The 13,012-nt window shown below is 47.3% G+C and overlaps 3 protein-coding genes across 3 annotated transcripts; all 3 read left to right on the top strand.

Moving 5' to 3' along the window:
• Positions 1–199: 199 nt before the first annotated feature.
• On the top strand, positions 200–3,688 carry ARB_05228 (uncharacterized protein; the record flags this gene model as incomplete). The annotated part of the gene is made up of 5 exons (XM_003016888.1): positions 200–506; positions 684–961; positions 1,020–1,145; positions 1,202–2,952; positions 3,034–3,688. 5 exons carry the CDS (start codon positions 200–202, stop codon positions 3,686–3,688), a joined length of 3,117 nt encoding a protein of 1,038 aa, XP_003016934.1.
• Positions 3,689–4,373: 685 nt separating this feature from the next.
• Positions 4,374–9,153, top strand: ARB_05227 (repressor protein; the record flags this gene model as incomplete). The annotated part of the gene is made up of 2 exons (XM_003016887.1): positions 4,374–4,961; positions 5,026–9,153. 2 exons carry the CDS (start codon positions 4,374–4,376, stop codon positions 9,151–9,153), a joined length of 4,716 nt encoding a protein of 1,571 aa, XP_003016933.1.
• A 590-nt stretch (positions 9,154–9,743) lies between these two features.
• On the top strand, positions 9,744–12,195 carry ARB_05226 (pentatricopeptide repeat protein; the record flags this gene model as incomplete). The annotated part of the gene is made up of 2 exons (XM_003016886.1): positions 9,744–10,349; positions 10,417–12,195. The coding sequence occupies 2 exons, from the start codon at positions 9,744–9,746 to the stop codon at positions 12,193–12,195; spliced, it is 2,385 nt and encodes a 794-aa protein (XP_003016932.1).
• Between the last annotated feature and the right edge of the window lie 817 nt (positions 12,196–13,012).

Below are 13,012 nucleotides of genomic sequence, written 5' to 3'. Positions count from 1 at the left end.
TAAATCATTGAAAAAGCCGAAAGCGACGTCAAGAAGACGCAGAGGCAGAACAGAAGAGAGGCAAACCAAGAGTGCACACGCTTCGGAAAGCCTTATCATTGGTATCAGTCGTTTAGCGCAAAGGAAGCAAATTGCAGACAGAGACTGGGTTTTCTTTTCCCATCGTTACCGCCGGCATAGCTCCCGGCACGACGTCGCGATGGGTGTTCCAGCCCTCTTCCGATGGCTTTCGTCCAAGTACCCAAAGATTGTTTCCGCCGTCGTTGAAGAACAGCCGCAGGAGATAGACGGGCAGGAAATACCAGTCGATATCACCAAACCGAACCCAAATGGCGAGGAGATGGATAACCTGTATCTGGACATGAATGGTATCGTCCACCCATGTACGCATCCCGAGGGCAAACCTCCACCGGCAAACGAGGGCGAGATGATGCTGGAAATCTTCAAATATACAGACAGGGTGGTGAACATGGTCCGGCCAAGAAAGGTGCTAATGATTGCTGTTGGTATGTCGGGCTTACGGCTGTGGGGAATCTAGAGGTCTCCCCTCGGACGGCTACATTATATATGCATGATGTGTTCATAGTCGCCAAGGGGAGTTACAGCCTTTCATTCTCTTTCCCCACTAGCATCTATTCGTTTTGTTATATGTTTGGTACTAATGTTGGGTTCTTTCACTTTAGATGGCGTCGCTCCGCGTGCAAAAATGAACCAGCAACGCTCCCGTCGATTCCGTTCTGCGCAAGATGCAAAGGCTGAAGATGAAAAGAAAGTGGAATTCGCAAAGTTGCTCAAGAAGCAGAAACGTGGGAAGAAAGATGTAACAATTACTGAAGAGGTGATTACAAAAACTTGGGATACCAATGTCATCACGCCAGGAACACCATTTATGGATATCCTTGCACTTGCACTGCGATATTGGGTCGCATATAAGCTAAGCACTGACCCTGGTTGGGAAAAGGTTAGTCGAGTCCATCATCATTGAACCTGCTTGGATGTGTACTAATTGCTCTTATTAGTTGAAAGTCATTATCTCCGATGCCACAGTTCCAGGGGAGGGAGAACACAAAATTATGGAGTTCATTCGTTCTCAGCGTGCTTGTCCAGAGTATGATCCCAATACTCGGCATGTCATTTACGGCTTGGTTAGTAACGTATACTTCTACACATCTAGCATAAGCAGTCGCTGACTAGTTTTTAGGATGCCGATTTGATTATGTTGGGGCTAGGCACTCATGAGCCACACTTCCGAGTTTTGCGCGAAGATGTCTTTTTCCAGGAATCAAAAGCCAGAACTTGCAAACTATGTGGGCAAGCCGGCCATGTTGAAGAGGCCTGCACAGGAAAGGCGAAAGAAAAGCGAGGGGAGTTTGATGAAAAACAAAAAGGAAACCCCCTGAAACCATTCATCTGGCTTCATGTTTCCGTACTTCGTGAATATCTGGCTGTAGAAATGCAGGTCCCTCAACAACCATTTCCTTTTGATCTCGAGAGAGCTTTGGATGACTGGGTATTCATGTGTTTCTTCGTTGGTAACGACTTCTTACCTCATCTTCCGTCGTTGGAGATTCGTGAGAACGGCATAGATACACTCATTGCAATTTGGCGTGATAATATCCCACAAATGGGTGGCTATCTAACGAAGGATGGCCGGGTTGATTTGGCAAAGGCACAATTAATTTTACAGGGGCTAGCCAAACAGGAAGACGCAATCTTCCGCCGTCGGCGACAGACCGAGGAGAGAAGGAATGCAAATGCTAAACGACGCCAGGAGGAAGACCGTCAACGCAGGAACAATAACAACGACCATGCTCGGAAGAAGCGAAGAGGCTCCCGCGGTGCTGAACCAGTTCCAGATATTCCACCTCTCGTCGTACCTGGGAAAGGCGAATTATCGAGAGCTGAGAGAGAACTGACACACGCCATGGTTGTCAACCGCGGCGCAGTCTACAAGGCTAACATGGCAAACAAAAGCGCTGCCGCCGCTCTCAAGGCCCAGCTTTTATCCGGTGGCACAGCAGAAGACGGCGTTGATACTACAAATGCTCAGGACTCAGCACCTTCAGGGATACCCGGCTCAAAACTTGGCAAACGCAAGTCGGACGTATTTGAAAACTCAAATACAGAAGCGGAAGCAGAAGAAGAGGATGAGGAAGAGGAAGACACAGTTGAGGTCCCGGCAAAGCCCAAAGAAGATGAAATGCCCCCGGATACGGTGCGGCTGTGGGAAGATGGATATGCAGACCGGTATTACGAACAGAAATTCGGAGTAAGCCCCAAAGATATCGCTTTCCGACATAAGGTAGCTCGGGCATACGTTGAAGGACTGAGTTGGGTTCTTTTGTATTATTTCCAGGGATGTCCGTCCTGGACCTGGTACTACCCGTACCACTATGCGCCATTTGCCGCCGACTTTGTTGACATTGGCGAAATGGATGTGCAATTTACAAAAGGGACTCCTTTCAAGCCATTTGAACAGCTGATGGGTGTCTTACCTGCAGCTTCGAACCATGCTATTCCAGAGGTATTCCGGGACCTCATGTCTGATGAGAACAGCGAGATTATCGACTTTTACCCCGAAGATTTCCCCGTTGACCTGAACGGGAAAAAGTTTGCATGGCAGGGAGTTGCTCTTTTGCCATTTATCGACGAGAAACGTCTACTGGCAGCCATGGGTAAGCGGTATCACCTGTTGTCGGAGGAAGAGCAAGCCCGCAATGCCATGGGGAAGGATGTACTACTATTGTCAGAAAAACACCCCCTTTACGAATCTCTGACAGCCAATTTCTACTCCAAAAAGCAAGTATCGTCGAAGCTCAAATTGAACATGCGTATCAGCGAGGGATTAGGTGGGAAAGTCGAGAAGAACGAATCATACCTACCCCATAGTTCTCTATCCCTGGAGGTGGATGGCGCCGATATCCCTGCACTCGATGAGGATCGGTCAATAAGGTAAAAAATCTGGCCCCCGGTTACATTAATATGTATTACGTATATATTTGTCTGTCTGCTAACACATTGCGACACAAACAGTGTTTACTACGAAATGCCCAGGTCCATGCATACCCATAAATCCATGCTGCTTCGGGGTGTCAAGTTCAAGGAGCCAGCTCTTGACAAGGCAGATCTAGAGATCACCAGAAACAAAGCTCGACACTCTGGGCGGTCATTCGGAGGAGCACCACTCCATTCTAGCCGCGGTGGTAGAGGCAGGGGAGGCGGAAGAGGTGGAGGCCAGATATCCTACGCCAGCAACGACCGCCCCAACCCCTTTGCTGCACATGTAGCCCCAGGCTATATTCCCCCACCACACATGGGTGGAGGGCCACCTGGGTACAATCCTGCGCCCCCAAATATGTACAACGGCCCTGATCGATACCGGTCTCAGGGAGGGTACCCTCGGGGAGGCGGCGGCGGCGGCGGCGGCGGATACGGCGGAGGATATGGGGGCCATTACCAGCAACCACCTCCACATAGCTGGGCCCAACACGACGGCCCAGCTTACAATCACCCTCCTCGCAACGCCTACCAGGACCGCGCTCACTACCAGCGCGGCGGAAGCAGCGGGTATGGGCGTGGCGGAGGAGGAGGAGGAGGATCCTATGATGGCAGGGGAGGAGGAGGCTACTACGGCTCCAGGGGCTCCGGGCGTGGTCGAGGTCGAGGTGACGGGTATGGCAGGTATTAAGCAAGCGCTGAACTCGCTTAGTCTACGTATAGCTGTACGAATATAGAACGCTCCCGCCATCTATCTCCTTTTTCTTTTCTTTGCTTTTTTTTTCTTTTTATATCCTGTCCCCATCGCGGCCTTTTTTGTTATCTTCTCTCGATATTATTTATTATTAGAAAAACGACCAAGACCGGACCGAAGGCGGTGAATGATGGCAGAAACCCTCTTTCGACTTCAACCGGAAAAAAAAAAAGTTAACGACGTCGACTTTTTCTTTTGCTTGTGAATTTGCTGTATTTTGAGACTATCTGGAAAAATCAAATATTACGCCTGCGGCGGCTGTTTCTTCGCTGTTTCCGTTGAATTATTATATTGCGAGAGGTCGAGGTCCTCCGATCGTCGGGGCTGGCTAGATATTACTCATAGCTCAGGGAGCTTAACTAACTAGTTAAGTTTCTTTAGCTTGCGCTCAATTTTCGGTCTTCTCTCCTCCTCTCTGGCAACCATCCATCTCAATTGAAGCCGGCCGCGACTCTGAGGACGGTGCTAAGCTGACTGCTTACGGGCCTGGAATGAATTAATCCGCGACGTTGGACTCGTTTTACCGTTGTCGACTACCAGCACAAGGACCGGCTGAGAGAGCTTGCCCCTCCCCTGCTCTATAGCTCCCCACACACGCCTCAGAACTGTCGGGCCCTTCACCATGGAGCCAACAACAATTCAGATCCTAGGCCGTGACAGCATAGTCGCGGATTTTGGCATTTGGAGGCGCCATGTTGCTAAAGATCTTCTTCAGACGCTCTCCTCGTCGACGTATATCCTCATCTCTGATACGAACATAGCCCCCTTGTACGTTCCGGAATTTGAAAAGGCCTTCGAAGAAGCCGCAGCCGGAAAATCCCCGAAACCCCGGCTGCTTACTTACAAGATCGCGCCAGGAGAGTCGTCAAAGGGCCGTGAAACCAAGGCAGAAATCGAGGACTGGATGCTGAGTTGCCAGCCGCCATGTGGTCGAGACACAGTGCTAATTGCTCTCGGAGGTGGGGTGATTGGGGACCTGTCAGGTTTCGTTGCAGCGACATACATGCGTGGCATTCGGTTCGTACAAGTGCCGACTACGTTACTGGCCATGGTGGACTCCTCAATTGGAGGTAAAACTGCTATTGATACCCCGAATGGAAAGAATTTGATAGGCTCCATATGGCAGCCAGAGAAAATATACTTGGATATGGAATTTTTGAACACACTACCACAACGGGAATTTACGAACGGAATGGCAGAAGTCATCAAGGTGAGTAGTTAGCTTGCTCCAGCCTCCTCACCCTTGAAACCTAACTTGCTTACACTACCCTAAGACTGCCGCAATTTCAAGTGAAGCGACATTTGCAGAACTAGAGGAAAACGCAGACGCCATTGCCGCAGCACTCAAAACTGAAAATACCCCAGAACGCTCTCGTTTCAGTGGTATCCAGGACATCCTTAAGAGAACCATTTTAGCTTCAGCGCGATTCAAGGCGGATGTAGTATCCAAAGATGAAAGAGAAGGCGGGCTACGGAATCTCCTTAACTTTGGCCATTCTATCGGCCACGCCATCGAGGCAATCCTCGCCCCACAAGTTCTTCACGGAGAATGCGTTTCCATCGGAATGATCAAGGAAGTGGAACTCGCTCGCTATCTGGGAGTTCTTAAAGGTGCCGCCGTGGCTCGTCTTGCCAAATGTCTGACGCGATATGGACTGCCTACATCTCTCAAGGACGCCCGAATTCGACGTCTAAGTGCAGGGAAGAAATGCCCTGTTGACAAGCTCATTGCCTTCATGGCTGTCGATAAAAAGAACGACGGGCCGATGAAGAAGGTTGTTCTCCTTTCCGCCATTGGCCGTACCTACGAACAGAAGGCAAGTGTTGTGTCCAACGAGCAGCTCAAAGTCGTTCTCGCACCCAGTGTCGAAGTTTACCCCGGAATCCCAAAATCACTCCAGGTTACTTGCACTCCTCCTGGATCCAAGAGTATTTCCAACAGAGCGCTTGTTTTAGCTGCCCTTGGCTCTGGAACCTGCCGCATTAGAAACCTTCTACACTCCGACGACACAGAAGTTATGCTTAATGCTCTAGAAGCACTAGGCGCCGCCACCTTTTCATGGGAGGAAGAGGGCGAGGTTCTCGTCGTCAATGGAAAGGGCGGTAAGCTAGATGCCAGTTCCCACGAGTTATACTTGGGCAATGCTGGCACAGCATCAAGATTTTTGACTACCGTCGCAACCCTCTCCAATAACAAGGCAGATGTGTCCCACAATATCCTAACAGGTAATGCCAGAATGAAGCAACGCCCGATTGGCGATTTGGTTGATGCTCTCAAAGCTAACGGGGTACCCATCGAATACATCGAACAACAAGGAAGCCTTCCCCTCAAGGTTCCTGCATGCGGCGGCTTCAAGGGCGGAGAGATAAAACTCGCCGCTAAGGTATCATCGCAGTATGTCTCTTCTTTACTGATGTGTGCACCGTACGCCAAGGAAAAGGTCACCCTCAAGCTTGTTGGAGGAAAGCCCATTTCTGAGGCCTACATCTCCATGACGGCTGCTATGATGAAATCCTTTGGAATCAATGTTGAAAAGTCCACGACCGAAGAATATACCTATCACATTGAGCAAGGTCAATACAAGAATCCACCCGAATACGTTATCGAGAGTGATGCTAGCTCGGCAACATATCCTCTCGCCATCGCTGCCATGTCTGGAACCACTTGTACTATTCCTAACATCGGATCGAAATCACTCCAGGGTGATGCTCGTTTTGCCGTTGATGTATTGCGTCCCATGGGCTGTGATGTTAAGCAGACTGACACTTCCACCACCGTTACCGGACCTACAGACGGTGCCTTGAAGCCCATCGCTAACGTTGACATGGAACCAATGACCGATGCTTTTTTAACAGCTTCCGTTCTTGCAGCCGTTGCCAAAGACAAGTCCAGTAATACTACCCGTATCTATGGCATAGCAAATCAGCGAGTTAAGGAGTGCAACCGCATCAAGGCAATGAAGGACGAACTTGCCAAGTTCGGGGTTACTTGCAGAGAACACGAAGATGGTATTGAAATTGACGGTATTGACCGTATGGCATTGAAGGTACCGTTCAATGGAGTCCATTGTTACGATGATCATCGTGTTGCTATGAGCTTCAGTGTACTAGCGTCGGCCGCCTCTTCCCAACCCACCCTGATTCTAGAGAAGGAATGTGTAGGAAAAACTTGGCCCGCATGGTGGGATACTTTGTCTCAAACATTCAAAGTGACGCTGGATGGGAAGGAGATAATCAAAGGAAATGTTGAAAATCGGAAATCTTCGAGGTCTGCTGCATCTATATTCCTCATTGGCATGCGTGGTGCAGGTAAGACCACTAGTGGATATGGTATCTCCAAGGCCCTTAATCGCACCTTCATCGACCTTGACACCGAGCTAGAGAGGATTGAAGGGAAAAATATTCCGGATATCATCAAGGAAAAAGGATGGGAAGGGTTCCGAGACTGTGAACTCGCTTTGCTTAAGCATGTCATAGCTGAGAAACCAGTAGGGCACGTCTTTGCTTGTGGCGGCGGCATTGTTGAAACTAAAGAAGCGCGCGACCTCTTGATCAATTATCATAAAACCAAAGGCAACGTCTTCCTTATCATGCGCAACATCAAGAAGGTTATTGAATATCTTGAGATGGACAAGTCTCGCCCTGCTTACATTGAAGACATGATGGGCGTATGGCTTCGTCGAGAACCATGGTATCAGGAATGCAGCAATCTCCAGTATTATAGCCATCACTCAAAGCCAAGCGAGCTGGATGCGGCAATGCAAGGTTTCACGAGATTTCTCAATGTGGTCATGGGCCAAACAGATCACCTTGAGCTGTTGAAAAAGAGGAGCCATTCTTTTTTTGTGTCCCTAACCCTTCCAGACCTTCTACCATGTGGAAATATCCTCCAAGCAGCCTCCTTCGGATCTCACGCCGTCGAATTAAGAGTTGATCTTCTCAAAGACCCTTCTTCAACTTCAGCTATCCCCTCTATCAGCTATGTTGCGGAGCAAATATCCTTCCTCCGGAGCCAGGCGTCTCTACCACTCATCTTCACTATTCGCACCAAAGCACAGGGAGGTTTGTTCCCTGACAGTGCCGTTGATGAGGCATTGGGGTTATATAAGCTTGCCATTCGTATGGGATCTGAATTCGTTGACCTAGAAATATCATTCCCAGATAACCTACTGCATGCAGTGACTGAGATAAAAGGATTTTCTAAAATCATTGCATCCCATCACGATGTCAATGGACAGCTCTCGTGGTCTAACGGATCCTGGATTCAATACTACAACAAAGCTTTACAATATGGCGACGTTATCAAACTCATTGGCGTTGCTAAATCTCTTGACGATAACCTGACCCTTCAGCAATTCAAAGCTTGGGCAGAGAGGTCCTACCCCATCCCAATAATTGCTATCAATATGGGCAATAAAGGGCGCCTCAGCCGTATACTGAACGGGTTCATGACCCCAGTTTCACATCCTGCTCTTCCCTTTAAGGCCGCACCAGGACAGCTCTCCGCGAAGGAAATTCGACAAGCTCTCACGCTCATGGGTGAACTGGATGCTAAGGAGTTTGCTCTCTTTGGGAAACCCATCTCCGCTTCAAGGTCTCCTGCTTTGCACAACACGCTCTTTGCCGAGGCCGGCTTCCCACATGAATATGGTCGTTTAGAGACAGACAACGTCGAAGATGTCAAGGAATTCATCTACTCGGAAGAGTTTGGCGGTGCTTCAGTGACTATTCCACTCAAGGAGCGCATCATGGAACTACTTGATGAAATTTCCCCTGAAGCCAAGATCATAGGTGCCGTAAATACCATTGTTCCTGTCATTGAAGAGGGTAAAGCAACTCGGAAGTTAGTCGGATATAATACCGACTGGCAAGGTATGGCCCGATGCTTAAAGGATGCTGGAGCAATATATTTGAAAAATGGAGAATCTGCCCTTACCATTGGCAGTGGTGGAACTGCTCGAGCGGCTGTCTACTCGCTTCATAGCATGGGATATTCCCCCATCTATCTTGTTGGGAGGACACCTGCAAACCTAACTAAACTGGCGTCCAGCTTCCCAGCTGAATACAACGTCCAGGTTGTTGAGGACATCAAATCGGTCCAAACCTTTCCTAAGGTAGCAATTAGCACCATACCCGGTGACCAGGAAATCGCCAAGCCTTTGCAAGAATTGATTACCTTCATCATGAAGAAGGCTCAAGAGGGCTCTGAAGAATGCATTATACTAGATATGGCTTATAAACCTGATGTGACAGCTATTGCGCAGCTAGCATCACCTGCCGGTTGGAAAATTGTCAAGGGGCTGGAAGTTCTCGTTGCCCAAGGAGTCTACCAGGTCTGTTACAGCTCCCTTGAATACGTGTGCAGTTTTAATATGCAAGCTAACCAACATTGCTTCCTGTAGTTTGAACACTGGACTGGCCTGGTACCAGTTTATGAAGATGCAAGAGTACGTCTATTTCCTTGGTAACCCTTATTTCTACTTACTCAGTACGCTAATGATGGATCCTTCTAGGCTGCCGTTATGAACAATTAAATCCGTCTCTTAAGCACCTACTTGTTCCCGAGCAAGCCTCATACCCAAATACTCTCTGGGAATTTAAACTTGTTTTTGCCTTTAGCTCCTTTCTACTGCCTCTCTTTAAGATATAAATTATAAACCATTTGGTTTTTCTTTGATTGGAATAGAATATAATGTTATTATCTTAGCCCTTCCTTGGTATTTAACACTCCATCTATATACTTGGTTAAGGAAGATTCAATAACTACAAATTGTAGTGACGTCACCAAATTTTGCTGATGTAAGCTTTTGTTTGATTATATAATCAAGGAATATAGTTTATCCATAAAGGCGGTGGGAAGCAGCAGAATAATTTCCAAAAGTTTATTTTTATCTCTTGAAGAAAGCGAAGATTTGGTATCAAAGGCATTTGACATTGAAAGCGTCTATATCTTTTACACTCACTCACGGATAGCAATTACATTGTTTTTTAAATGCTTCGTTGTGGTAATACCAAACTCAGTTGCACTCGTGCTTCGCGGGCGAGCACTATCTTAATTTCCACCACAAGCGCAACTACCATTGCTGCAGTCTCCCGAACCCAGCACCCTAGCTATTTTGTCCGCCATTATACCCCTTTGCGTACTTGGAAAGGACGCGATTCCAGTGTGCCCAGAGGGGTTAGCCCTGGTACAACACAATGGGGCACCAAGGACCGCTATCTAACAATAGAGAAGAGGAACCGATGGCAGCGGAAGTCTCAAAGAGAAGCTATAGAAACAGCGAAGGATAGGAACTTGGAAGACCAAGAAGAGGGCGAAGGGAATGAAGATGAAGAGGATGAGCACATAAAACGGCAGCCCAAAAAGAGAATGAGCCAAGCAGAGTTCGAGAGGGAGATGCAATATATCAAGTATGACAGGGTGGCATTAGCTCGAAGGGTGAGCCAGTTACTCAAGCTTGGCCATGAGGAAAAAGCGACGCTGTTGGTTTGGGCCTCGCAGAATGCAAAGATTGACTGCATTGTCTCTTGGAATACATTGATAGAGCACAAGATGAAAACTGGGCGTCGAAAGGAGGCAGTCAGGTTATTCAATGATGTAAGTCTGCTTTCCGCCATTAACTCCCCACGATGTGACTGACGGCGTGTTCTTACTCCATTTATAGATGAAAAAGAGAGGCCGGCCTCCAAACGAGCAAACTTTTACAATACTCCTGTCGGGGTTGGCGACCGGTTCGGCAAAGCACTCGTCTGAAACCGCCCTCAACCTTTTTGAATCCTTGAAAAACTCCAAGTCAGAGTCTAAACCTAATATCATACACATAAATGCCGTACTGAACGTGTGCGCTCGCAACCGCGATATGAAGAGTCTCTGGGCCTTTGCAGGAGATATCCCGGAATATGGGGAAAGTGCACCGAATTCAGTCACATATACCATAATTCTGAACGCCATACGAACATCTGTACTGGAATTCACCGATACTTTAGACCCTAACAAAGGACCAAGGGCAGTCAAAGAAATCTCCAGAAGGATGAGGATAGCTGTCTCATCCGGAAAGAAGCTGTGGGGTGAGATCATTGGCAAATGGCGGCAAGGAGACTTGGTACTCGATTCAAAGCTGGTAACTTCAATGGCCCGTCTACTCACAATAGAGAATACTGAGAAGTCATATTTGGATGTTCTACGCTTGTACAAGCAATGTATGGGCCTTCCAGTTCCACCGGCTGTTGAATCCGAAGTTATACGCCTTCAAAACATACAGGAAGAAACATCAAACAACGATGAACTATTAACAAAGGAAGATAAGAGGCAGAGGGAGGAAGAAAGGAAAATGCTGCTACACCTATTCGATCCCGTTGACCTTGCGGAAATTCGTACGGCGCTGAAAGGAAAAGCCGGCTCCAAAAAGAATCCCAGTGTTAATCTTCCATCTCCAACTAACATCGAGCTGTCACTCTTGATCCAAATTTGCCAAAATATGGCACATAATGGAATGGCCAACGGTCGGCATTATTGGACCACTCTTACTACTGACAATGGTGGTCACAATGTCAAACCTGACTCTAGTTCTTGTCATGAATACCTTCGTCTTCTCCGCCACCATAGAGCCAGCGCTGAGTCTCTAAAAGTGGTCGAGAACCACATGGTTCCCGAAAATTTAGTCGCCGGAAAGACCATTACCATCGCTCTCAGCACTTGTTCCCGCGACAGGAACAACCCAAATGTTCTAGACATTGCAAACAGACTTCTGGATATTTCTTCTTTTGCCCCAGAACTGGACCCAAGCTACATACTGAGATATATAGAGCTTGTCCGGGCTCTTGTTAACCAGGAGAAACTCATTTCAGACTCAGCTAATATAAACAAGATTCGACTAAAACATTCTCTTGATAGCCCGACAACTGCACCTGCTGAGTTACACCAAACACGCCTTCTCAAAGCCCTTACCCATCTAAGGTTGCGTACTCAGGATGCCATCGAGCTACTTGCATTCGGCTACATTAGATACCAAAGAATGCCCGTAGACCCGGGCTTTGTTGGTTCATCTCAGGGTAATGGAAGAGAACTGACCACTGCACAGAATGCAGGACCAGACGATGCAGAAAAAGACGTCACTGTACAAAAAGCACTGAGAAAACTCAAAGTCCAGTCTTCTGTTGCACCAGGCAAAGCTTTAGAAGGTCCCAACCGCATTGAGTTGCTTAGAGTTTTGTGGCAGTCCATTTCTCTATACAGGAGAATCCTTAACCCTCGATCTATGCTATCAGCATCCGAGTCCTCTCCTGAAAGCTCTTCGGTGCCATCCTTCCTCTCAGACTCAGATCGAGATTGGCTCACCAAAGATTGCGAGAGGTTGTCTATGTTTGCCCCTTACTTCAAGCAGTTTACAAGCCGAGAAGTAATTGACAATGATGTTGAATCTGACCGCAATCATGGCGTTTAATACAACCATTTAAGTGGTCAATATCGGAATGCGGACTGTGTTTTCAGGCAAGATACCCTTCACTCTTCGGATACATGTCGACGGATACCCGCTTCGTTTAGTTGTATTAATATATATAATGATTTCTTTACTGTCATTAAAGTTACCCACCATTCAAGAAAGATGATAAAAACATTTCCTAGATCACTTGATAGACTTGGGCTTTGTGTCAATATCAATTTTCAGACCTGTTTGAGCCGCATTATTAACTAGCCTTATTTAGAACTACAGTGTTGATAACCATCGAATAAGTCTAATGAAGACTGAGAGTAAATATCAATGAACTGTTAATTATTTGACTTTTAATGTCTAAACGTAAGATTAATAAAATACAGATATACCTTCAACCCTTCCGTGGTCGAAGTACAATCCATGGGTATGCAGTCAATCTGGGGGAAGAATTTTAAACCATAAAGCAGCAACAAAACTTCCCGTCGCCCGTAATTTAAAAGCGGAAGACCTGTATAAGCCTCGGAACATATGAAAGCAAAGAAATAAAAGTTGAACAAGCAGGAGGAAATCTAGGTATTCGGATGGCCCAGTTGTGTTTTTAGTTCGAACGTAGAGAGAAAAGCAAGGGTTAAAGGGAATAAGGAAATTGAGCCGAAGGTGACATTACTGTCTATCGTGCGGAATCGCGATGACGGTTTTTGGTCCTTAGGACGGTAATTTGAGAGGTATCGACATATTGAGGTAGACAGTTATCCTCAATACAGTTGAATCGAAAGATTGAAAGCTGTTCAGGCAGTACTACGTGATTTACCATCGTCGATGGTTT

Source organism: Trichophyton benhamiae (assembly GCF_000151125.1).
Source record: "Trichophyton benhamiae CBS 112371 chromosome Unknown contig01989.5, whole genome shotgun sequence".
Classification (NCBI taxonomy): Eukaryota; Fungi; Ascomycota; class Eurotiomycetes; order Onygenales; family Arthrodermataceae; genus Trichophyton; species Trichophyton benhamiae.
The sequence above is the reverse complement of the archived record's forward strand: the minus strand, read 5'-3'. Positions and strand labels throughout refer to the sequence as shown.